Here is a 25,373-nt window from a genome sequence, read left to right on the forward strand (position 1 = left end):
TTCAAAAGAGTCTAGGGGAATCAGCTGCCCAACTTCTTTTGGATGAGAATAACTTAGTCCCAGCCTCATGTCCAAGGTCAGCCAGAAAGTCTGTGGAGAACAGTACACAGAATCCTGATCTTTTCATTCCCTGGCTAGTGTGTTCAGTCACAATTCCATACATATGCCCACTTTCATCTCTCTTCCCATCCCATCCTAGTATTGATTGCATGCACTCTCTGCCCCATTTAAGAAAGATACCACCCTCTGCTTCTATTTTCACAGGGACAATTTCTTCTTTCAGATTCTTCACACAAAATAAATAGAGATAGCTGAACAGTGGGACTATTTACATGAAGAAACCATGTCTGTCTTTGTTAGTTCTGGTCAACATTTTTACCATGATTTTTTTTATCAAATTTCAAAGGTTGGTATTACCATGATAGATTGTTTTGTTTTGGTTTTTGGTTTGTTTTGGTTTTTGTTCTGGAAAATCTGAATTTTGAAGTAAAATGTTTGATTTTCTCATTGGGAAAATCTAAACAAAAATTTCATTTCATTTTGACCTCTCAACATGACAAAACTACTCATTTCAATATAATTTAGATCAAAATATTGATTGACAATGAAATTGACACTTCAAAAGCATGGTTTGTTTCAATAAAAAAGGACAAAATGAAATGTTTAGATATTTCTGCATTTAAATATTTTATGATTTTTTCCTTTCACAAAAATGTTGACATTTCAACTTTATGGCCTATTTTGGGTTTTAAAAAAATGTTGAAATTTGGAATTTACTGGGTGACTTTTTTTTTTCTGACCATCTCTAACATTTATACAGAACCAAGAATGACAAGGCCTTAATCTCACCTAATTGTAATAAAAAATAAATAATAATAAAAGAAGAAGTAGTATTTCCAGATTTTTTTTTTTTATATGTAAGCCTTTTGAGTCGTGGACTTTCTATAATTGTATCTTAAGCACAAAGACTAGAAGTGGATTGGTGTTTAATGGATGCTTGATAGTAATAATCTTCTGTAATTTGAAGAAAATAAATGGGCAGATGTATTGCAGAGGTTTATATATTAATGTACACAAAATATTTTGAGATCTCTGGGAAAAGAATGCTACTGAAGAACACTGATCTCTTCTTGTAATGCCATTGTCTGTGTCACAGAGCCATAAAAATAGCCATGCTGAGACAGATGTGCCATCTAAATTTGCTGTTCCATTTCTGACAGTGACCAGGAACAGATGTTCAGAAGAAGATTCAAGAATGTCACAGTAGACATGATACTTAATATCCCTTCCAGTAATATCATAATTAATCATAATAACTCTGTACATTATTCATACCCTATCTCTTTTTGGATCTTGCTACATTTATGACCTCAGCATATCCCTATGGCAAGAAGTTCCACAATCTAACCATGTGTCTTCTTCATACCATCTTCACACGCATCGAAAACCATCCCAACACTACTGCACCAAATCACCCCCATCATATTATGCAGATTCTATAGAAAGAAAGAAAGGATGACCTGACTGAATGGGCATTTTTCATTCAGCTCTTTTGGTTTATATGCATTTCTTTTACTCTATAGACATGATACTGCATGCACTGGAGTGTTCAGACTAAATGGACAGATCCCCATAACCTATCTGCATATAGATATCCAGCTGAGGAGAGCAGGACTTTCACTTTTAGACCACCTGCAGGCTTGAGCCCAAACAACATTGTGTATGACCCACTCCTGCAGACAGATTCATAGTGATGGCAGTGGTCCATACTCTCACTTAATTTGTTCTAGCTGTTCACTGGAGTAAGCCTTCTGCAAGACTGGGCACTATGTGACTATTTATATGAACATTTGAGATTTCACAAAGCCTATTTAAGTGTAGAGTGAGATCTACAAGTCGGTAATTAGGCCTGCACTGTGGTAGGGCTATGAATGTTGGGTACTGAGCAAGAGACAGGGGCAGATCTTAAATATAGTGCTTAATTACCAGCTTAGATCTGATATGCTGCCACCAATCAGGAATTTTCCAGGGCCTGATACCCTCTGGTCCCCTCAAAACCTTCCCTGGGGACCCCAAGACTCAGATTCCCTGAGTCTCACAACAAAGGGGAATAAAACATTCCCTTACCCCTCTCTTCTTCCTCCCAGCTCCTTCCCACCCTGAAAACACTAGGAGATTGCCTGATTCAACTTCTTGAATCAGCACACCGAGAGGAGTGTTACCTTCTCCCTCACCCAGAGGCACTACAGATTCAAGCTGCTTGAATCTAACACGAAGAGAAAATTTATTCTTCCCTTCTTCCCACCAATTCCCTTTAACCTTAACTAGGAGAAAAAAAATCACACAGGTCTTACAAGCAAAACTTTTAATAAAAAAGAAAGAAAAAAGTAAAAGGTTTATCTCTGCACTTTAGGTGGTAAACAGTTACAGGGTCTTTCAACTTATAAACAATAGAAAGAAACTTTCTCCAGCAGAAAAACAATTTAAGCTACTTCCAGCAAGTACACATATGTAAATGAAAAAAAAAATTAAAAGACTATGACAGCCTTTTCTTACTCACAATTCTGAATAGATAAGAGACTGTAGCAGGGAAATTGGCAGAAACCTGGTTGCACCTCTAGTCCCATCCAGGACCCAGAGAGAACAAAGCCAAACCTCAAAACCCACGAACAAAGGCTTCCCTCCACAAGATTTGAAAGTATCTTATCTCCTGATTGGTCCTCTGGTCAGGTGTTTCCAGGTCACTGTTTGTTAACCCTTTACAGGTATAAGAGACATTAACCCTTAACACTTTATTTATGACATGCCCCCCAAATTGCAGACAGTGGCGAATCTCACTGGCGGCGATTTCTTCCTAGAACTCAAAAATAACCAGATTAATACAAAACATGCACCTTTACATATACTACTAAGGATATAACTAACAGACTTCTACATTTTAATAACACTTTTTAACTACTGGATTCTGGGAAACTTTCACGAGAGAGTGCATCAGCTACTTTGTTAGAAGCTCCTGAAATATGCTGAATTTCAAAATCAAAATCTTGAGAGCTGAACTCCATCGAAGAAGTTTTTTGTTGTTTCCCTTGGCAGTATGAAGCCACTTTAGAGCAGCATGGTCAGTCTGTAGCTGGAACCGCCATCCCCAAAAGTCTGGGCATAGCTTTTCCAGGGCGTACACAATGGCGTAGCATTCCTTTTCACTGACTGACCAGTGACTTTCCCTCTCAGACAGTTTCTTGCTGAGAAACACGACAGGATGGAAGTTGTGATTGGGGCCTTCCTGCATGAGAACTGCTCCTATACCACGCTCAGATGCATCTGTGGTTATTAGGAATGGCTTGTCAAAGTCCGGGGCCATTAGCACAGGGTCAGACGTGAGTGTCGCCTTAAGCTGGGTAAAGGCCTTCTGACACTCATTAGTCCACTTGACTGCATTCGGCTGGGTCTTTTTGGTTAGGTCGGTCAGTGGGGCAGCGATTTGGCTGTAGTGTGGTACAAATCGCCTGTAATACCCTGCCAAGCCTAAGAAGGATTGGACCTGTGTCTTTGACTTTGGGACAGGCCACTTTTGGATAGTATCCACCTTGGCATGTAGGGGGTTTATGGTTCCTCGACCCACCTGGTGTCCCAGGTAAGTCACTCTGTTTTGGCCTATTTGACACTTTTTGGCCTTAACAGTTAGTCCGGCCTGCCTGATGCACTCAAAGACCTTTTCCAGGTGTTCGGCCCAGGAGTCAGAAAAAATGGCCACATCATTGAGGTAGGCAACTACATATTCGCCCAGTCCTGCTAGTAGACCATCTACCAGCCTCTGGAAGGTGGTGTGTGCATTTTGCAGCCCGAAAGTAAGCACATTAAATTCATACACTCCTGCATGGGTGATGAATGCTGACCTCTTTTTGGCAGGTTCATCTAGCGGTACTTGCCAGTACCCCTTGGTTAGGTCTATTGTAGAGATGAACTGGGCACCTCCCAACTTTTCCAATAGCTCATCGGTGCATGGCATTGGATAGTTGTCTGGACGAGTTACCGCATTTAGCTTACGGTAGTCCATGCAAAAGCATATTTCCCCATCTCGTTTGGGTACCAGAAGCACTGGAGATGCCCATGCGCTGGTAGATGAGTGTATTATACCAATCTGTAGCATGTTCTGGATCTCCCATTCTATAGCAGCTTGGGCATGAGGAGACACTTGGTAGGGTGGTGTTCTAATGGGGTGAGCATTACCTGTGTCAATGGAGTGGTATGCCCGTTCAGTCCGTCCTGGTGTGGCGGAGAACAATGGGGCGAAGCTAGTGCACAGCTCCTTGATTTGTTGCCGCTGCAGACGTTCCAGGGTGGTTGACAGGTTCACCTCTTCCACGCCACCGTCTTTTTTCCCTTCGTAGTAGATACCGTCAGGCCACTCAGAGTCATCTCCTCCCTGGACTGTAAACTGACAAACCTGTAAGTCTCTGGAATAAAAGCGCTTGAGAGAATTAACATGGTGCACTCTGGGCTTTAGGGAGGAATTGGGAAAGGCTATGAGGTAGTTAACAGCTCCCAGGTTCTCTTTGACCATGAATGGCCCTTCCCATGATGCTTCCATCTTATGGGCCTGTTGCACCTTCAAGACCATAATCTGGTCTCCTACCTTGAAGGAACGCTCTCTGGTATGTCTGTCATACCAGGCCTTTTGCTCTTTTTGAGCATCCTTTAGGTTTTCTTTAGCAAGGGCTAAAGAGTGTCGGAGGGTGTTTTGTAGGTTGCTTACAAAGTCCAGAATGTTAGTCCCTGGAGAAGGTATAAACCCCTCCTCTTGCTGCTTCAGCAACTGTAATAGCTCCTTAATCTCGTGACCATACACATGTTCAAATGGTGAAACCCCTAAACTGGGATGTGGTACAGCCCTGTAGGCAAAAAGTAACTGCTGCATCACTAGGTCCCAGTCATTGGAGTATTCACTGACGAATTTACGTATCATGGCTCCCAAAGTTCCATTAAACCTTTCCACCAGGCCATTGGTTTGATGGTGGCACGGGGTGGCCACCAAGTGGTTCACCCCATGAGTTTCCCACAGTTCCTTCATGGTCCCTGCCAGGAAATTAGATCCTGAATCTGTAAGGATGTGGGAGGGCCAACCTACCTTTGCAAAAATGTCAGTTAGGGCCTGGCACACAGCTGTAGCCCTGGTGTTGCCTAAAGCTACTGCTTCCAACCATCGGGTAGCAAAGTCCACGAAAGTCAGTACGTACTGCTTTCCTCTGGGTATCTTTTTTGGGAAAGTACCCAGAATATTCACAGCTACTCACTGAAATGGGACTTCAATTATGGGGAGTGGCTGGAGAGGGGCCTTGACCTGGTCTTGGGGTTTTCCCACTCTTTGGCACATCTCACAAGACCGGACATACTTGGCAACGTCCTTGCCCATCCCCTCCCAGTGGAAGGACTTCCCCAACCGGTCCTTGGTCATGTTCATCCCAGCATGGCCACTAGGATGATCATGGGCTAAGCTTAAGAGCTTTTCCCTGTACTTAGCTGGAACCACCACCTGTTTTTGCGGATGCCAGTCTTCCTGATGTCCGCCAGAAAGAGTCTCCTTGTATAAAAGTCCTTTTTCTACAACAAACCGGGATCGATTAGAAGAGCTGAGAGGCGGTGGGGTGCTCCATGCCACTGTCCAAGCTTTCTGAAGGCTGTCATCTGCTTCCTGCTCATTCTGGAACTGTTCCCTTGAGGCTGGATACACCAGTTCTTCCTTAGACTGTGGACTTGGGCTTGGTCTGTCTGGAAGCGTTGTAGGTGATGGGGTTGTTTCCGTTGCTGGTGAACCGCTCTCCGCTGGTGCACCAGGGGGTACTTCAGGCTCTGGCTGAGCCTCTTGGGTGTGGTTGTCTGCTGCTTCTGCCAGTTCAGGCTCACTGGCACCCTCTGGCATTGGGGTTGAAGATGAATTTGAAAGCGCTGGTGTTAGTGCTGTTGCTTTTCTAGTTCCTGGTCTGGGACTGGAAGCACTGTGACTGTTTCCGTTGTTGGCATGGGATCCGGGTCCACTACCTCCGTCTGGGTCTCTTGTAACACAGACGGGGCCTCTGTGGACGGCTCAGAAACAGGAATGGGGCTGGAAGCTTGCCTGGTTTGGCTATGTGTAACCATTCCCACTCTCTTGGTCAGCTTCACCTGGTTGGCCAAATCTTCCCCCAGTAGCATGGGGATGGAATAATTGTCATAGACTGCAAGAGTCCACATTCCTGACCTGCCTTTGTACTGGACAGCCAGTTCAGCTGTAGGCAAGTCTACAGCTTGTGACATGAAGGAGTAAATTGTCACTTGGGCCTCTGGGTTGATGAATTTGGGGTCGACGAAGGATTGGTGGATAGCTGACACTTGTGCCCCCGTGTCTCTCCACGCAGTAAACTTCTTTCCGCCCACTCTCAAAATTTCCCTTCGCTCCAAGGGTATTTGAGAGGCATCTGGGCTTGGGGATCTTTGGTGTGATGGTGGTGTAATGACTTGCACTCGGTTTGGGTTCTTTGGGCAGTTGGCCTTTATATGTCCCAGTTCATTACACTTAAAGCATCTTCCAGCTGACTGGTCACTGGGTCGAGGTGGGTTACTGGAGACTGGTGAGGTGGAAGAATAGGGCTTCTGTGGCTTTCCTTGGGTTGTAGGGGGGGTCTTTGGTTGCCCTCGGTTGTAGGGTTTATTGTCAGTGTGCCCTCTGGGGTATTCGTTCCTGTTGACAGTAGCTTTTTCTATTCTGCCACTTCCATCCATTTGGCTCCAATCTCCCCTGCCTCGATTACCGTTTTGGGTTTCCCATCTAGGATGTACCTCTCTATTTCCTCAGGAACACCATCTAAGAACTGCTCCATTTGTATCAGGAGATGCAGCTCGTCCAGATTGTTAACCTTTGTTCCTGATATCCAGGCTTCATAATTGTTTGCAATGTGGTAGGCGTGTTGGGGAATGACACATCTGGTTTCCATTTCTGGTTCTGAACCCACGATGGGCATGTTCAGGTGTTATCCCCATTCTGTATCTGGCCTTGGTTGAAAAACTTTATATCGTTCATTTTTCCTCCTTAGCATTTCGAGCCGCCACATGTCATAGTATAATTCCCAATTCTGGACCTTAGCGTCCAAAATATGCGTACTAGCATGAATTCTCCTAAGCTTAATTACCAGCTTAGATCTGATATGCTGCCACCAATCAGGAATTTTCCAGGGCCTATACCCTCTAGTCCCCTCAAAACCTTCCCTGGGGACCCCAAGACTCAGATTCCCTGAGTCTCACAACAAAGGGGAATAAACCATTCCCTTCTCCCTCTCTTCTTTCTCCCAGCTCCTTCCCACCCTGAAAACACTAGGAGATCGCCTGATTCAACTTCTTGGAGTGTTATCTTCCCCCTCACCCACAGGCACTACAGATTCAAGCTGCGTGAATCTAACACAAAGAGAAAATCTATCCTTCCCTTCTTCCCACCAATTCCCTTGAACCTTAACTAGGAGAAAAAAATCACACAGGTCTTACAAGCAAAACTTTTAATAAAAAAGAAAGAAAAAAGTAAAAGGTTTATCTCTGCACTTTAGGTGGTAAACAGTTACAGGGTCTTTCAACTTATAAACAATAGGAAGAAACTTTCTCCAGCAGAAAAACAATTTAAGCTACTTCCAGCATATACACATATGAAATGAAAAAAAAAATTTAGAAGACTATGACCGCCTTTTCTTAATCACAATTCTGAATAGATAAGAGACTGTAGCAGGGAAATTGGCAGAAACCTGGTTGCACCTCTAGTCCCATCCAGGACCCAGAGAGAACAAAGCCAAACCCCAAAACCCACAAACAAAGGCTTCCCTCCACAAGATTTGAAAGTATCTTGTCTCCTGATTGGTCCTCTGCTCAGGTGTTTGCAGGTCACTGTTTGTTAACCCTTTACAGGTATAAGAGACATTAACCCTTAACACTCTGTTTATGACAAGTGGAAACAAAACCATTAAGATGGGTGCTTGGAGTTATTGGTACTGACCATGTTTCGAATGAACAAAGTAGGAGAAGTGTGAAAGTGGTATCAGTTATAGAAAAGCTGAGGGAATCCAGGCTTAGAGGGTTTGGCCATGTGAAAAGATCGCATAGCAGGGAGTTACATTGAGAGGAGGAGGGTAAGAGAAGTGTAGGTAGACACCAAATTAGGTGGATGGATGTCATGGTAAAGGATTTGATTTGCTGCAGAGTTTCCAAGGGATAGTGTTAAAGAAAAAATGGAATGGGTTAGAAGGACACAAACAGCCAATCCCATATAGATGGGAGTAAGGCTGGAATAAGGATTGAGTCCAGTAAGTGCAGTAAAAGGTTGAGACACTATATTTCAAGATTGTCACTGTGACAGATATGAAAGTGTCCTGTAACATCCTGCACAAACTTTAATGGACTAAATTAATCCTTATTGAATTAAGGAAATATCTTTGAAGTTGGTTGTATTAAAAATGCAAATATTTATGTACTATTACAGTATTTTATGGAGCTCATTTAGGAGGAAGTTCTGATTAGTGCAATCTCTAGGAGACATTTGGAAATTCAAAGGACATCTGAGGACAAGACATGTGCAGTGGATTTTAATTGACTGTCACTGAGATTGGGTACCTAAATCACTTGGATGCATATGATAACCCAAGTCTCAGTGCTCTCATTTTTAGGTACTGCAGCACAATGTTACTGGGAGCTTGTTACAGAGAGTGAACTTCAGGGAATGTCCCAGGGGGAACAAGACAGCATTTAAACAACTCTCAAGAATCAGCTCCTAGTCTTGGAGTCAGCTAGGGAAAAGATCTTTGCCTCACTCCCCAACACACCTTGAGGTGTTTCACTGTTCCAGGTAAAGAATATTGGATCTGCTTGGATGCTGTATTCCAGAAACAGACAGACTAGATAGACAAACTGATAAGGAGGATGATAGACTAAGAAAAGAGGAAATCACAGGTCAGAATGATCTCACCATATTTATGATCTGTGCTTAAAAGGCAGGTGAGTTGATTCATATTTTTATTCCTTTTTAATTTTTGTATCCTTTTCATTTCAAAGGACCGGATTGTGTCCCTCCTATCTAGGGGTAGGTCTCTGAAGAGTCCCATTGATTTCTGCCTGGCTGCAGCACTGAGTCACACAGACTCAGTTACAACACAGGGACCATGGCGGGTGAAACCGATTTACTTGAATCGCCCAGCTCTCTCTTTCTTAAGGCAGCACTGAGATAGCTGAGATCAGCTAGTGCAGTAGTTTGTATTCTGTGTGGCGCGGGGGAGGTCAGGGGAAGGGCATTCTCTGGAAAATGCCCTTGGAATAGAATTTCCCTGTCCACAGAATCTGCCTGTGTTGACATTCAGGTTCTAGTACAAGGTCCATCTCTTTGCTTAGGCATTTGTCTCACGAACTGATAATGGAGGACAAGTTTAGTTTCTCTCTAGAGTTGTATGAGGACAAACATAATTTTGACATTGGACAGAACATTGATTTTATTCCCTTTTCCATTAATAAAGGATGTCATTCACTTCCAGAAGGGCAGCCTGATATTCAGACATTCAGAAAAAGGAGTACAAAATCCCACTGAGTCGGAGTTAAGTGACTTAGGAGGAAAAGTCCCATTAATTTTCTATCAGGCCCCTCTTCTCAAAATTATGTCACTGTGTCGAGATAATGTTTGATGGTCCCATTCATTTCTCCTTGATAGTGTCTCATGGCCTTCTCATAAACTAGAGAAATGCAACGTAGATGGAGCTAGTATAAGGTGGGTGCATAGCTGGTTGGAAAACAGTTCCCAGAGAGAATTGGTCAGTGATTCACAGTCATACTGGAAGGGCATAATGAGTAGGATCCTGAAGGGATCAGTTCTTGGTCTGTTTCTGTTCAATATCTACATCAGTGATTTAGATAATGCATAGAGAGTACACATAATATTTGTGGATGATACCAACCTGGGAGGGGTTGGAAGTGCTTTGAAGGATAGAATTATAATTCAAAATGATCTGGACTGACTGGAGAAATGGTCTGCAGTAAATAGGATGAAATTCATTAAGGACAAATGCAAAGTACTCCACTTCAGAATGAACAGTCAGTTGCACACATACAAAATGGGAAAGTACTGCCTAGGAAGGAGAACTGCAGAAAGGGATCTAGAGGTCAAAGTGGACCACAAGATAAATATGAGTCAACGGTATAACATTGTTGCAAAAAAAGCAAACATTGTTCTGGGATGTATTAGCAGGAGTGTTGTAAGCCAGACACGAGACGTAATTCTTCCACTGTACTCTGTGCTGATTAGGCGTCAACTGGACTGCTGTGTCCAGTTCTGGGTGCCGCATTTCAGTAAAGATGTGAAGAAATTGGAAACAGTGCAGAGAAGAGCAACAAAAATTATTAAAGGTCTAGAAAACATGATCTATGAGGGAAGATTGGAAAAAAATGGCTTGTTTAGTCTGGAGAAGAAAAGACTAAGCGGGGAGAGGATAACAGTTTTCAAGTACATAAAAGGTTGCTATGGGGAAGATGGAAAAAATTGTTCTTAACCTCTGAGAATAGGACAAGAACCAATGGGCTTAAATTGCAGCAAGGTCAGTTTAGACTCGAACATTAGGAAAATGGGAGGTAGTGGAATCTCCATCACTGGAGATTTTTAAAAGCAGGTTGGACAAACACCTGCCAGGGATGGTCTAGATAAAACTTAGTCCTGCCATGAGTTCAGGGGACTGGACTGGATGACCTTCCAGTTGTATGATTCTATGATTATTCTTCTTCTTGAAAAATCCTAATAATTTTAATAGGTAAGAATCCAATTATACACTGCAGATATTAAATAGTGTTTTCAACAAAATACTCTAGAACAACCGACAGACTGTAATTGAGGTGGAGATTATTTATATAGGTTTGGGCAGATGTCCAGCAATTGTCAATTGGCCATAGTTTCATTGCAGCCAATCTGCCAGATCCATACTGGTGTTACACAGCTGTAGCTCTACTGAAGTCATAAGGCCAGATTGCAGAGAGAGAACAAATTCCTCTATAGCCTAGTGGTTAGTACACTCACCCTGCAGGCAGAAGACCAAGTATTCAGTAACCCTGCACTGCCTCTTTTATGATTAATCCATAGAGGAACAGCTTCAAGAGGAGAGACTGAGGGAGCCTCACGTCAGACTATCGCTTAGTCAGAGCTGAGCAGGGAATTTGTGAATACCAGTAGGATATGATTCTTGGATTTAGGCATCTAAAGTGGTAGTTAAGTGCCCAAGTCCTTTTGTGTATCCAGCTTATTTTGCCTATTTAAAACACACAAATACCATCTCGCTTCTCTCTCTCTCTCTCTCTCTCTAAATTTAGTCTACTTAAAACACACATTTTACGTCTTTACATTCATCCTCTGGAACAGATAATCTCCACATACTATTTCAATTTATTTTCATAATAAGTGTTAATTTCATTTTGTCTGGTCTTCCAATCCACAGATTTCCTGAATAAATGGCAATGAAGAATCAAACCACAGTGACCGAATTTATCTTCCTGGGACTTTCCAGTGACCCACAGATGCAGATTTTCCTTTTCTCGGTGTTTTTAGTTATTTACCTAATCACTCTGGGTGGTAACATAGTGATCATGCTGGTGATAAGAGCTGATTCTCACCTTCACACCCCTATGTACTTCTTCCTCTTCCATTTATCCTTTGTTGATATTTGTTATTCCTCAGTCACAGTGCCTAATATGCTGATGAACTTCCTAGCAGAGCGCAAAACTATTTCTGTCATTGGCTGCATTGCTCAGATGTTCTTCATGCTCCTCTCAGCTGCTACTGAAGCTTTCATTCTCTCAGCCATGGCTTATGACCGCTATGCTGCCATCTGTGACCCATTGCATTACATGGAGAGAATGAGCACAAGGATCTGTGTTCAGCTGGTGAATGGAGCATGGGCAATAGGTGTCTTCCATGCCCTGCTTAACACTGTTTTTACCCTCAAGTTGCATTTTTGTGGACCCAGTCAAATCAGCCATTTCAGCTGTGAGCTCCCTCCTCTCTTACGACTGTCCTGCACTGAAACCCTCACCACTGAAGTGGTGCTTCATACTTCGTTTCTGACATTTGCCTCAATCTCCTTCCTCCTCACCCTAATCTCCTACATTCACATCATCTTCAGCATCCTGAGGATACGCTCTGCTGAGGGCAGGAATAAAGCCTTCTCCACCTGCAGCTCCCACCTGATTGTGGTTGGCTTGTTGTACCTGACAGCTTTTCTCCAGTACACAAAACCCAGCTCAGTCTCTTCTGTGGTGCTGGATGAAATATTCTCCATCCAGTACAGCATCTTGACCCCCATGTTAAACCCCATCATCTACAGCCTGAAAAACAAGGAGGTGAAAACAGCTCTAAGGAAAATGTTGGGGAAATTAAAGTTTCTCAAGTAATGTTGATGATGTTAAATAAATTAAATTACATATTTTTACCTTAGAGAGCATAGAACTCTGGACAACTGATGTTTGGGAAATTCTCTGCTCAGCTAACTGAGACAAATTGGGACAAAATCTCAGTTGGTCTATATGAGTGTGGCTGCATTGAAGTCAGCAGGCCAGGTTCCCAGTTGTACAAGAGCCACTGGAGCACTGGGGACTGGATCTTAGGTCTCCTAAATCCAGAGTGAGTGCTCTGTAGAGTCAGTGTAGCGGGGTGGTTACCCATTCCTGCCTTTCGGGTCTTTAAACACCCAAGGAGAGGGCTGTGGCTGGGGCAGAAAGCCTGTGCTGATTGGGAGAAAGGAGGCTCAGCTGTAGCCAGGTCCCAGTCAGGCCCTGCTGGCTCCTATAAGAGGCAGTGAGCCAGAAGCCCAGTCAGTCTCCCTTTGCCTGTAGAGGGAGAAGGGCCTGGCTGCAGGGAGCTAGACATAGGGTACCAGAACGGAGCAGGGCTGGGGAAAAGCAGAGGAGCTGGGCAGCTCCTGCCTGGAAAGCCACAGGCTGAGGCCTAGGTTAAGGCCAAGAGGTACTAGGGATTACAGGGGGCAGCCCAGGGGTAGGCAAAGGCAGCAGGTCCAAACCCCTTTGCCTATGATGAGTGGCTGATACTGCAGTTTGCCCCAGTGAACTGGGGCTATATGGACACTGGGCAGTAGCAATATATTGAGGCAAAGTGGAGATAGTGGGTTGGGGGTTACCGTGGGAGGGGAGATCCAGGGGGCAGCACCCCAGTTAAAAGGGCACCGGGGTCCAGGGAGGGACACGGCGGCCAAGAGGACAGGTGGATCACCGGCCTGCAGGGGGCGCTCCTAGCTGGAATGAGCTAATTCCCATAAGTGACCAGCAGGAGGCGCCACAGGGGTGAGTCCGTACCCTTACAGTCAGTCACACATTTCTTCCTTTCCTCTATCTCCATATCTCTTTAATCTGGCCCACTGACTTCGGGGGATCTATGGTCAATTAATGGCAGCTGAGATTCTGGCCAATTCTATAAAAAAATAATCTTTCTTAATCTATTAATCGCTCTTATTTTGTTTTTTTGACTAATTTATTGAAACTCCATTTAATATCAGTTTAATATCCTACTAAAATCTCAAGGATTTTCAATAATAATTAATAAGGATAATATAATAATCATTGGAGCCAATGGGTTTACTCCCCAGGGAACTTAGTCTTCAACAGTAGAGTTAGAGAGAGGCCCAAATGAGTGTATCCCAGTGGTTAGGGCATCCACATGGGTCGGGAGAGTTCCCCTGTTTGAATCCCGTCTCTTTATCAGGCACTTGAAGTGGGGCTCTCTCACATTCCAGGTGACTACCCTGACCATTCGGTTTAAAGTTATGAGCGGTCTCCTCCTTCTTCTTCCTCCTTCAACCCCAGCTTCATGTGTAAAAAAACAAAAAACAAACAAAAAAACTTAGGTGGGGTTAGAGAGTTCCTAGCTGAGAATGACAAGCAAAAGGATTTGTCTCCCTCACAGGGATATGGGGACTGAACTCTTTGACAGTGGCAGGGCTTAAATCACACCGTACTCCTCAGCATCTCCCATTGACTAGTGAACCACCTATTACCATGTTAGAACATAAGAACAAATGAAAGACCATTCCAGGTCTGACCAATGGTCCATCTAGCCCACTATCATCTTTCTGCCAATGGCCAGTGCCAGATTCTTCAAAGAGAATGAACAGAACAGACATTTATTGAGTGATATATCCCCTGTCACACAGTCCCAGCTTCTGGCAGTCAGAAGTTTAGGGACACCCAGAACAGGGGGGTTGCCTCTCTGGCTTTCTGGACTAATAACCATTGATGACCCATCCTCCATGAACTTATGTAATTGTTTTTTAAAAACTGTCTCCAGCTCAAAAAAAGGGAACAAGAGATGTTGTTAAAATGAAAGCCTGATGTAATATTTTACAGTTCAAATGAATTTTTACGTCTTGTCTTTAATAAAAGGTTATAAAAAGAGATTTTTAATGGTGTGTTTGCCAAGGTACTAAACAGACTGAGGTCTTTGCAAAGCGAACCCTGAACCTTGTTTAAAACTGACAAATGTGGGACAGTGACTGGGTTATGTGGCTTAATCCCTGAAACATAATGTTTAATATCCCTTAAAATATGTTGTCCTAATTAATTATAATAACCCTGAATATTTGTCTTATCCAAATCTTATCTGAATATTGCTACATTTTTTGGTCTTCAAAGCGTAAATGTGGCAAGAATTTCCACTATCTAATTATGTTTCTTCTTCATGCCATCAGCACATGCATGGAACACCCTCCCAACAGCGGTTCACCAAACCATCAACCTCACCTTATGAAAATCCTACAGGAAGAAAGGGAGGAGGTATCTACTGAGTGGGCTTCTTCATTTCCCTATTATGTTTATGTTAATCTCTTCTTCTCTAGAGAAATGATACTGCATGCCCTTGAAAGTTTAGACTAAATGGACATATTCCTACAGCCTGTCTGCCTTCAAACCTCCAACTGAGGTTTAGAAGATTTCCACTTACAGACCGCCGGCAGGGTTGAATCTAATCAACATTATGCATGATCCCGATCCTGCAGATACATTCACCCTCGTGCTAGGAGTCGGTACTTACGTGTAATTTCAATAATATTATTCATGTGTACAACATCTTCATAGGTGTAACGTTCTTGCTGGATTTTGCATTGTATGCCTATTTATATGATCATTTGTATTTTCACTAAACTGACCACACTGAAAAGTGAGATCTGCAAGATGTTAATTAGGCCTGAACTTTCACAGGGCTCTGAATTCTGGACATTGTGGAAGAGACAGGAGCAGATCTTGAATACAATGGAAATGAAAATGTAAAGATGGATACTTGGAGTTACAGGGATGGACCATGTTTATAACTAATGAAGTAGGGGAAATGTTATAGTTATAGAAAAGCTGAGATAATCAAGGCATAAATGGTTTGGTCATGTGAAAAGAAAATCAGAAGAATACATAGGAAACAGGGAGTTAAACTTAGAAGTGGAGGGAAAGAGAAGGGTTGGCAGACCCAGAACTAGATGGATGGGTGTCATACTAAAGGACATGATTAGCTGCAGAGTTTCCAAAGAATAGCGTTCAAGACAGACTGGAATGGAGAAGAAGGATGTGAAGAACCAACCCCATATAGATGGGAGTAAGGTTAGAAGAAGATTTGAGTTAAGTAAGTGTAACAAGATGTTCAGACCCTATATTACAAGAGTGCAATAGAGTGCATGCCTGCAAAACACTATATTGCAGATATAACAAGATCCTTGAAGAAATGTTATTGAATTAAGTTTCACATCCTTGGACTTCATTGCATTAAAAATGCAAATGTTTATGTGCTTCTGTAGGATTGCATGGTGCTTCTTTAGGAGGAAGACATGAATAATGCAATTGCTGGGAGATATTGGGGACTTCAAAGGACTTTCTGGGATAATATGCCTGAAGTGCACTTTCAAGGAAATTCTTCGGGATGGACTCACCTAAAATCCATTCTTCTGAAGCTACACTTTGAGCAGATACCCATTGTTTGTCTGATTACCTAGTCAAGGTCTCTTCAAAGAGCCAAACTGGAGAAGTCAATGGCAGAGGGTCAGGAGATGATTTTGGTCTGAGTAGATATATAATGACCTTGAAACCACAAGAAAACCCCTGGGTAGGGGTTGAAGGACAGCTCCTGCCAGAGCCCTGCACACATACTTAATCTCATCTAATCTCATACTACACTAAAAGATAAATTAATTTGACTTCGCTCTTAAATTACAGGAACACAACCTATCTGATTTGCATTCTCTTGACCTGCCCAGATTCTCCTGTGTGCCCATATAACTCTAAGTGTGGTTCCCTCAGTGTGACCCAGCCTGTTCAAACTGTTTCCAGTGTCCCACAGGTAGCATGCTACAGCCTTTAACACACTGACTCACAATGTTCATTAAGGCTGTGTCTACAGTATGAGTTAAAGGTGGGATTCCCAGTTCATCAAGCTAGCACTCCAAAATTAGCAGTGTAGCAGTAGTATCATGGACAGCAGTGAGTGGAGGCACAGACTAGTTTCACTGACTAGAAACATGTATGAAACTCCTGGGTATGTATTTGACATGCCTAGTCCATGCCAACACATACCACTGTCCATACTACAGCAGCTACATTACTATTTAGAGTGAGTGACCTCAATGAGAGCTACAATCAGTGAGTCTGCATAAACTGGGAATCACACCCCTAGATGACTTGTAGACACACTAAGTATAAGGTGTTAGGCAACTGTTGGAAAGGGCTTCCTTTCTCTTCCTCTAGGGTGGTAGGTTCTAGTTCCTAGATAAACCTGTTGGGTGAAATACACATGCCATTATATAGTACAAAAAGCACCGTAGTAGTTACAGACCCTGAAACAATCTTTACAATTACTAAAGAGAAAACCCAGGTGTCACACTTGATAGAATGCTACTGAAAAATTCCTAGAGTGACCAAAGGACATTACCTTCATGTTCATAGATTTTGTTGCCGGTTTTGACTCACTGCATCAATCAGTGCTGTGGATACAGCTTCACCATTGCGGGATGTATGAGGTCTTAGTTTGCCACATAGAGGAACACTACTATCAGGGCCAGTGCAACCCATTAGGAGACCTAGGTGGTCATCAAGGGCACTGACATTTGGGGTGCAGCAACAGTAGCGGCCAGATGTTTGGCCGCCGCGGTTGTCGGCGGTATTTCTGGGGTGGGACCTTCTGCTGCCTCTGTTGGGGGCTTCTTTTTGGGAGTGGGACCTTCCACCTCCGAGGGAGCCAAAAAGGCTGCTGGCACACCTGAGTACTATGATACACTGACTTGTGCGAGGGTCAATGGTTGTATTACTGACTGGTTTTCTGTAGAAGCAGGGGTGCATCAAGTATGTTTCTCCAAACCTCGGTATCCAATGTTATAATAGACTATCAGATGACAAGATTGATTGTGGCCCGATAGAGGTGTACTATTTAAAGATTCATCTTGAGTGGATCTTAAATACGAGGATGATATCGCCTTACTTGGAGAGACTACTGACCATGAGCTGAAAAAAAGTGTTTTATCTATGATGATAAAATGAAAATCATCCATGCCTCCAATAAAACAGCAATGAATATCCTGGTGGTGTGAATGTAGATGGCAATGACATTGAATGCGTGAACAGTTGTATATATCTGGGTAGCTGGTTGACAGCAGGAGGGACTATATCTGAAGAGGACACATGTATGATCAGTCTTGTGTCAGTGGCATTTAAGTATCTTCAGATACCTCTCTTTGGGTGGCAGAATGTCTATGTGACAACTAAGAGATGAGTTTTGTCAAAGTTAGACTCAGGACTCACAGTTTATCAGACCACTCTGTTTATTAGCACAGCTCTCTGCTAATAACACCCAGATAATGTGAGCACCATGCAAGACACAATAGAACCCCCTCATGTTTTTTTTAGTGAATTTGACTAAATTGTCCATAGTCAAATGATAGCAATCAGATAGTCTCTTTATTTGGATTATTTACAGGCATTCTTTTGGAAAAGGGTCCATTTACCCTTCAGAATGGCTGCAAAGAAACCAAGAATTCTCTCTTTTTAACATGGTCCTTTTTAAGATTTTCACAAAGTTTAACTGCTTAATTCTCTCCAACCTCTGTAGAGTTAACTTTTCACTCTTTCTTTAAATCACTTGTTTATTTCCCAAAACTTTATCAACTCACATTTCACCATTTTAAGTATTGTCCCAGGGATTCATGCCTGCACTTACTGCTTTCCTTATTCCTGACACTATGCCCTTAGGGCTTCCAACCTGTGTTTCAGTTTCTTTATCTGTTGCTTGTCTGCTTCTGTGGGCTCCGATATTGTTTTTTTTCCAATGAACCGTTTTTGTTAGTGATATTGTGGCCATTTCACAACTCTGAGAGAAATGCTCAAGGAAAGGGACCAGGAAGAGTGGAGATCAGCCGAGGAGCCCACCCTCCTTGCTGAATTGGCAGTGGAACACTCAAGGAACCTTTATATACAGAACTCCAGCTGGCGAATATCAGCATAGCTCCACTGAAATAAACTGGGCTACTCTGATACATGCCAGCTGAGGTTCTCTCAAAGATATGACTTTAACTTCATCCATTGCCAATGTTTGGCTTATAGAGCTATGGTCTGGGGTAAATGAAGAGTCAACCAATATGTAGAGCTATTCAAAAGAGTCTTGAGGAATCAGCTGCCCAACTTCTTTTGGATGAGAATAACTTAGTTCCAGCCTCATGTCCAAGGTCAGCCAGAAAGTCTGTGGAGAACAGTACACAGAATCCTGATCTTTTCATTCCCTGGCTAGTGTGTTCAGTCACAATTCCATACATATGCCCACTTCCATCTCTCTTCCCATCCCATCCTAGTATTGATTGCATGCACTCTCTGCCCCATTTAAGAAAGACACCACCCTCTGCTTCCATTTTCACAGGGACAATTTTCTTCTTTCAGATTCTTCACACAAAATAAATAGAGATAGCTGAACAGTGGGACTATTTACATGAAGAAACCATGTCTGTCTTTGTTAGTTCTGGTCAATATTTTTACCATGATTTTTTTTATCAAATTTCAAAGATTGGTATTACCATGGTAGATTGTTTTGTTTTGATTTTTGGTTTTTTTTGGTTTTTGTTCTGGAAAATCTGAATTTTGAAGTAAAATGTTTGATTTTCTCATTGGGAAAATCTAAACAAAAATTTCATTTCAATTTGACCTCTCAACATGACAAAACTACTCATCTCAATATAATTTAGATCAAAATATTGATTGACAATGAAATTGACACTTCAAAAGCATGGTTTGTTTCAATAAAAAAGGACAAAATGAAATGTTTAGATATGTCTGCATTTAAATATTTTATTATTTTTTCCTTTCACAAAAATGTTGACATTTCAACTTTATGGCCTATTTTGGGTTTAAAACAAATGTTGAAATTTGGAATTTACTGGGTGACTTTTTTTTTTCTGACCATCTCTAACATTTATACAGAACCAAGAATGACAAGGCCTTAATCTCACCTAATTGTAATAAAAAATAAATAATAATAAAAGAAGAAGTAGTATTTCCAGATTTTATTTTTATATTTAAGCCTTTTGAGTCGTGGACTTTCTATAATTGTATCTTAAGCACAAAGACTAGAAGTGGATTGGTGTTTAATGGATGCTTGATAGTAATAATCTTCTGTAATTTGATGAAAATAAATGGGCAGATGTATTGCAGAGGTTTATATATTAATGTACACAAAATATTTTGAGATCTCTGGGAAAAGAATGCTACTGAAGAACACTGATCTCTTCTTGTAATGCCATTGTCTGTGTCACAGAGCCATAAAAATAGCCATGCTGAGACAGATGTGCCATCTAAATTCGCTATTCCATTTCTGACAGTGACCAGGAACAGATGTTCAGAAGAAGATTCAAGAATGTCACAGTAGACATGATACTTAATATCCCTTCCAGTAATATCATAATTAATCATAATAACTCTGTACATTATTCATACCCTCTCTCTTTTTGGATCTTGCTACATTTATGATCTCAGCATATCCCTATGGCAAGAAGTTCCACAATCTAACCATGTGTCTTCTTCATACCATCTGCACACGCATGGAAAACCATCCCAACACTACTGCACCAAATCACCCCCATCATATTATGCAGATTCTATAGAAAGAAAGAAAGGATGACCTGACTGAATGGGCGTTTTCCATTCAGCTCTTTTGGTTTATATGCATTTCTTTTACTCTATAGACATGATACTGCATGCACTGGAGTCTTCAGACTAAATGGACAGATCCCCATAACCTTTCTGCATATAGATATCCAGCTGAGGAGAGCAGGACTTTCACTTTTAGACCACCTGCAGGCTTGAGCCCAAACAACACTGTGTAGGACCTAGTCCTGCAGACAGATTCATAGTGATGGCAGTGGTCCATACTCTCACTTAATTTGTTCTAGCTGTTCACTGGAGTAAGCCTTCTGCAAGACTGGGCACTATGTGACTATTTATATGAACATTTGAGATTTCACAAAGCCTATTTAAGTGTAGAGTGAGATCTACAAGTCGGTAATTAGGCCTGCACTGTGGTAGGGCTATGAATGTTGGGTACTGAGCAAAGAGACAGGGGCAGATCTTAAATATAGTGCTTAATTATCAGCTTAGATCTGATATGCTGCCACCAATCAGGAATTTTCCAGGGCCTGATACCCTCTGGTCCCCTCAAAACCTTCCCTGGGGACCCCAAGACCCAGATTCCCTGAGTCTCACAACAAAGGGGAATAAAACATTCCCTTCCCCCTCTCTTCTTCCTCCCAGCTCCTTCCCGCCCTGGGAACACTAGGAGATTGCCTGATTCAACTTCTTGAATCAGCACACCGAGAGGAGTGTTACCTTCCCCCTCACCCAGAGGCACTACAGATTCAAGCTGCGTAAATCTAACACAAAGAGAAAATTTATCCTTCCCTTCTTCCCACCAATTCCCTTGAACCTTAACTAGGAGAAAAAAATCACACAGGTCTTACAAGCAAAACTTTTAATAAAAAAGAAAGAAAAAAGTAAAAGGTTTATCTCTGCACTTTAGGTGGTAAACAGTTACAGGGTCTTTCAACATATAAACAATAGAAAGAAACTTTCTCCAGCAGAAACACAATGTAAGCTACTTCCAGCAAGTACACATATGTAAATGAAAAAAAAAAACAAATTAAAAGACTATGACCGCCTTTTCTTACTCACAATTCTGAATAGATAAGAGACTGTAGCAGGGAGATTGGCAGAAACCTGGTTGCACCTCTAGTCCCATCCAGGACCCAGAGAGAACAAAGCCAAACCCCAAAACCCACAAACAAAGGCTTCCCTCCACAAGATTTGAAAGTATCTTGTCTCCTGATTGGTCTTCTGGTCAGGTGTTTGCAGGTCACTGTTTGTTAACCCTTTACAGGTATAAGAGACATTAACCCTTAACACTCTGTTTATGGCACGCCCCCCAAATCGCAGACAGTGGGGAATCTCACTGGCGGCGATTTCTTCCTAGAACTCAAAAATAACCAGATTAAAGAACACATGCACCTTTACATATACTACTAAGGATTTAACTAACAGACTTCTACATTTTAAGAACACTTTTTAACTACTGGATTCTGGGAAACTTTCATGAGAGAGTGCATCAGCTACTTTGTTAGAAGCTCCTGAAATGTGTTGAATTTCAAAATCAAAATTTTGAGAGCTAAACTCCATCGAAGAAGTTTTTTGTTGTTTCCCTTGGCAGTATGAAGCCACTTTAGAGCAGCTTGGTCAGTCTGTAGCTGGAACCGCTGTCCCCAAAAGTCTGGGCATAGCTTTTCCAGGGCATACACAATGGTGTAGCATTCCTTTTCACTGACTGACCAGTGACTTTCCCTCTCAGACAGTTTCTTGCTGAGAAACATGACAGGATGGAAGTTGTGATCTGTAGCTTCCTGCATGAGAACTGCTCCTATACCACACTCAGATGCATCTGTGGTTACTAGGAATGGCTTGTTAAAGTCCGGGGCCATTAGCACAGGGTCAGACGTGAGTGTCGCCTTAAGCTGGGTAAAGGCCTTCTGACACTCATTAGTCCACTTGACTGCATTCGTCTGGGTCTTTTTGGTTAGGTCGGTCAGTGGGGCAGCGATTTGGCTGTAGTGTGGTACAAATCGCCTGTAATACCCTGCCAAGCCTAAGAAGGATTGGACCTATGTCTTTGACTTTGGGACAGGCCACTTTTGGATAGCATCCACCTTGGCCTGTAGGGGGTTTATGGTTCCTCGACCCACCTGGTGTCCCAGGTAAGTCACTCTGTTTTGGCCTATTTGACACTTTTTGGCCTTAACAGTTAGTCCGGCCTGCCTGATGCACTCAGAGACCTTTTCCAGGTGTTCTAGGTGTTCGGCCCAGGAGTCAGAAAAAATGGCCACATCATCGAGGTAGGCAACTACATATTCGCCCAGTCCTGCTAGTAGACCATCTACCAGCCTCTGGAAGGTGGTGGGTACATTTCGCAGCCCGAAAGTAAGCACATTAAATTCATACACTCCTGCATGGGTGATGAATGCTGACCTCTTTTTGGCAGGTTCATCTAGCGGTACTTGCCAGTACCCCTTGGTTAGGTCTATTGTAGAGATGAACTGGGCACCTCCCAACTTTTCCAATAGCTCATCGGTGCATGGCATTGGATAGTTGTCTGGACGAGTTACCGCATTTAGCTTACGGTAGTCCATGCAAAAGCGTATTTCCCCATCTCGTTTGGGTACCAGAAGCACTGGAGATGCCCATGCGCTGGTAGATGAGCGTATTATACCAATCTGTAGCATGTTCTGGATCTCCCGTTCTATAGCAGCTTGGGCATGAGGAGACACTCGGTAGGGTGGTGTTCTAATGGGGTGAGCATTATCTGTGTCAATGGAGTGGTATGCCCGTTCAGTCCGTCCTGGTGTGGCGGAGAACAATGGGGCGAAGCTAGTGCACAGCTCCTTGATTTGTTGCCGCTGCAGACGTTCCAGGGTGGTTGAGAGGTTCACCTCTTCCACGCCACCGTCTTTTTTCCCTTCGTAGTAGATACTGTCAGGCCACTCAGCGTCATCTCCTCCCTGGACTGTAAACTGACAAACCTGTAAGTCTCTGGAATAAAAGCGCTTGAGAGAATTAACATGGTACACTCTGAGCTTTAGGGAGGAATTGGGAAAGGCTATGAGGTAGTTAACAGCTCCCAGGTGCTCTTGGACCATGAATGGCCCTTCCCATGATGCTTCCATCTTATGGGCCTGTTGCACCTTCAAGACCATAATCTGGTCTCCTACCTTGAAGGAACGCTCTCTGGTATGTCTGTCATACCAGGCCTTTTGCTCTTTTTGAGCATCCTTTAGGTTTTCTTTAGCAAGGGCTAAAGAGTGTCGGAGGGTGTTTTGTAGGTTGCTTACAAAGTCCAGAATGTTAGTCCCTGGAGAAGGTGTAAATCCCTCCCATTGCTGCTTCAGCAATTGTAATAGCCCCTTAATCTCGGGACCATACACATGTTCAAATGGTGAAACCCCTAAACTGGGATGTGGTACAGCCCTGTAGGCAAAAAGTAACTGCTGCAACACTAGGTCCCAGTCATTGGAGTATTCACTGACGAATTTACGTATCATGGCTCCCAAAGTTCCATTAAACCTTTCCACCAGGCCATTGGTTTGATGGTGGCACGGGGTGGCCACCAAGTGGTTCACCCCATGAGTTTCCCACAGTTCCTTCATGGTCCCTGCCAGGAAATTAGATTCTGAATCTGTAAGGATGTGGGAGGGCCAACCTACCTTTGCAAAAATGTCAGTTAGGGCCTGGCACACAGCTGTAGCCCTGGTGTTGCCTAAAGCTACTGCTTCCGACCATCGGGTAGCAAAGTCCACGAAAGTCAGTACGTACTGCTTTCCTCTGGGTGTCTTTCTTGGGAAAGTACCCAGAATATTCACAGCTACTCACTGAAATGGGACTTCAATTATGGGGAGTGGCTGGAGAGGGGCCTTGACCTGGTCTTGGGGTTTTCCCACTCTTTGGCACATCTCACAAGACCGGACATACTTGGCAACGTCCTTGCCCATCCCCTCCCAGTGGAAGGACTTCCCCAACCGGTCCTTGGTTCTGTTCATCCCAGCATGGCCACTAGGATGATCATGGGCTAAGCTTAAGAGCTTTTCCCTGTACTTAGCTGGAACCACCACCTGTTTTTGCGGATGCCAGTCTTCCTGATGTCCACCAGAAAGAGTCTCCTTGTATAAAAGTCCTTGTTCTACAACAAACCGGGATCGATTAGAAGAGCTGAGAGGCGGTGGGGTGCTCCATGCCACTGTCCAAGCTTTCTGAAGGCTGTCATCTGCTTCCTGCTCATTCTGGAACTGTTCCCTTGAGGCTGGATACACCAGTTCTTCCTTAGACTGTGGACTTGGGCTTGGTCTGTCTGGAAGCGTTGTAGGTGATGGGGTTGTTTCCGTTGCTGGTGAACCGCTCTCCGCTGGTGCACCAGGGGGTACTTCAGGCTCTGGCTGAGCCTCTTGGGTGTGGTTGTCTGCTGCTTCTGCCAGTTCAGGCTCACTGGCACCCTCTGGCATTTGGGTTGAAGATGAATTTGAAAGCGCTGGTGTTAGTGCTGGTTGCTTTTCCAGTTCCTGGTCTGGGACTGGAAGCACTGTGACTGTTTCCGTTGTTGGCATGGGATCCGGGTCCACTACCTCCGTCTGGGTCTCTTGTAACACAGACGGGGCCTCTGTGGACGGCTCAGGAACAGGAATGGGGCTGGAAGCTTGCCTGGTTTGGCTATGTGTAACCATTCCCACTCTCTTGGCCAGCTTCACCTGGTTGGCCAAATCTTCCCCCAGTAGCATGGGGATGGAATAATTGTCATAGACTGCAAAAGTCCACATTCCTGACCAGCCTTTGTACTGGACAGCCAGTTCAGCTGTAGGCAAGTCTACAGGTTGTGACATGAAGGGGTAAATTGTCACTTGGGCCGCTGGGTTGATGAATTTGGGGTCGACGAAGGATTGGTGGATAGCTGACACTTGTGCCCCCGTGTCTCTCCACGCAGTAAACTTCTTTCCGGCCACTCTCAAAATTTCCCTTCGCTCCAAGGGTATTTGAGAGGCATCTGGGCCTGGGGATCTTTGGTGTGATGGTGGTGTAATGACTTGCACTCGGTTTGGGTTCTTTGGGCAGTTGGCCTTTATATGTCCCAGTTCATTACACTTAAAGCATCTTCCAGCTGACTGGTCACTGGGTCGAGGTGGGTTACTGGAGACTGGTGAGGTGGAAGAATAGGGCTTCTGTGGCTTTCCTTGGGTTGTAGGGGGGGTCTTTGGTTGCCCTCAGTTGTAGGGTTTATTGTC

General features: G+C 43.4%; 1 protein-coding gene across 1 annotated transcript; it reads left to right on the forward strand.

Annotated features, from left to right (window-relative positions):
- Positions 1-11,493: 11,493 nt before the first annotated feature.
- LOC115639712 (olfactory receptor 1009-like) lies at positions 11,494-12,432 on the forward strand. Its single transcript, XM_030542661.1, has one exon. It carries the CDS (start codon positions 11,494-11,496, stop codon positions 12,430-12,432), a length of 939 nt encoding a protein of 312 aa, XP_030398521.1.
- The last annotated feature ends 12,941 nt before the right edge of the window (positions 12,433-25,373 follow it).

The sequence above is a fragment of the Gopherus evgoodei genome, unplaced genomic scaffold, assembly GCF_007399415.2.
Source record: "Gopherus evgoodei ecotype Sinaloan lineage unplaced genomic scaffold, rGopEvg1_v1.p scaffold_108_arrow_ctg1, whole genome shotgun sequence".
In the NCBI taxonomy this organism is placed as follows: domain Eukaryota; kingdom Metazoa; phylum Chordata; order Testudines; family Testudinidae; genus Gopherus; species Gopherus evgoodei.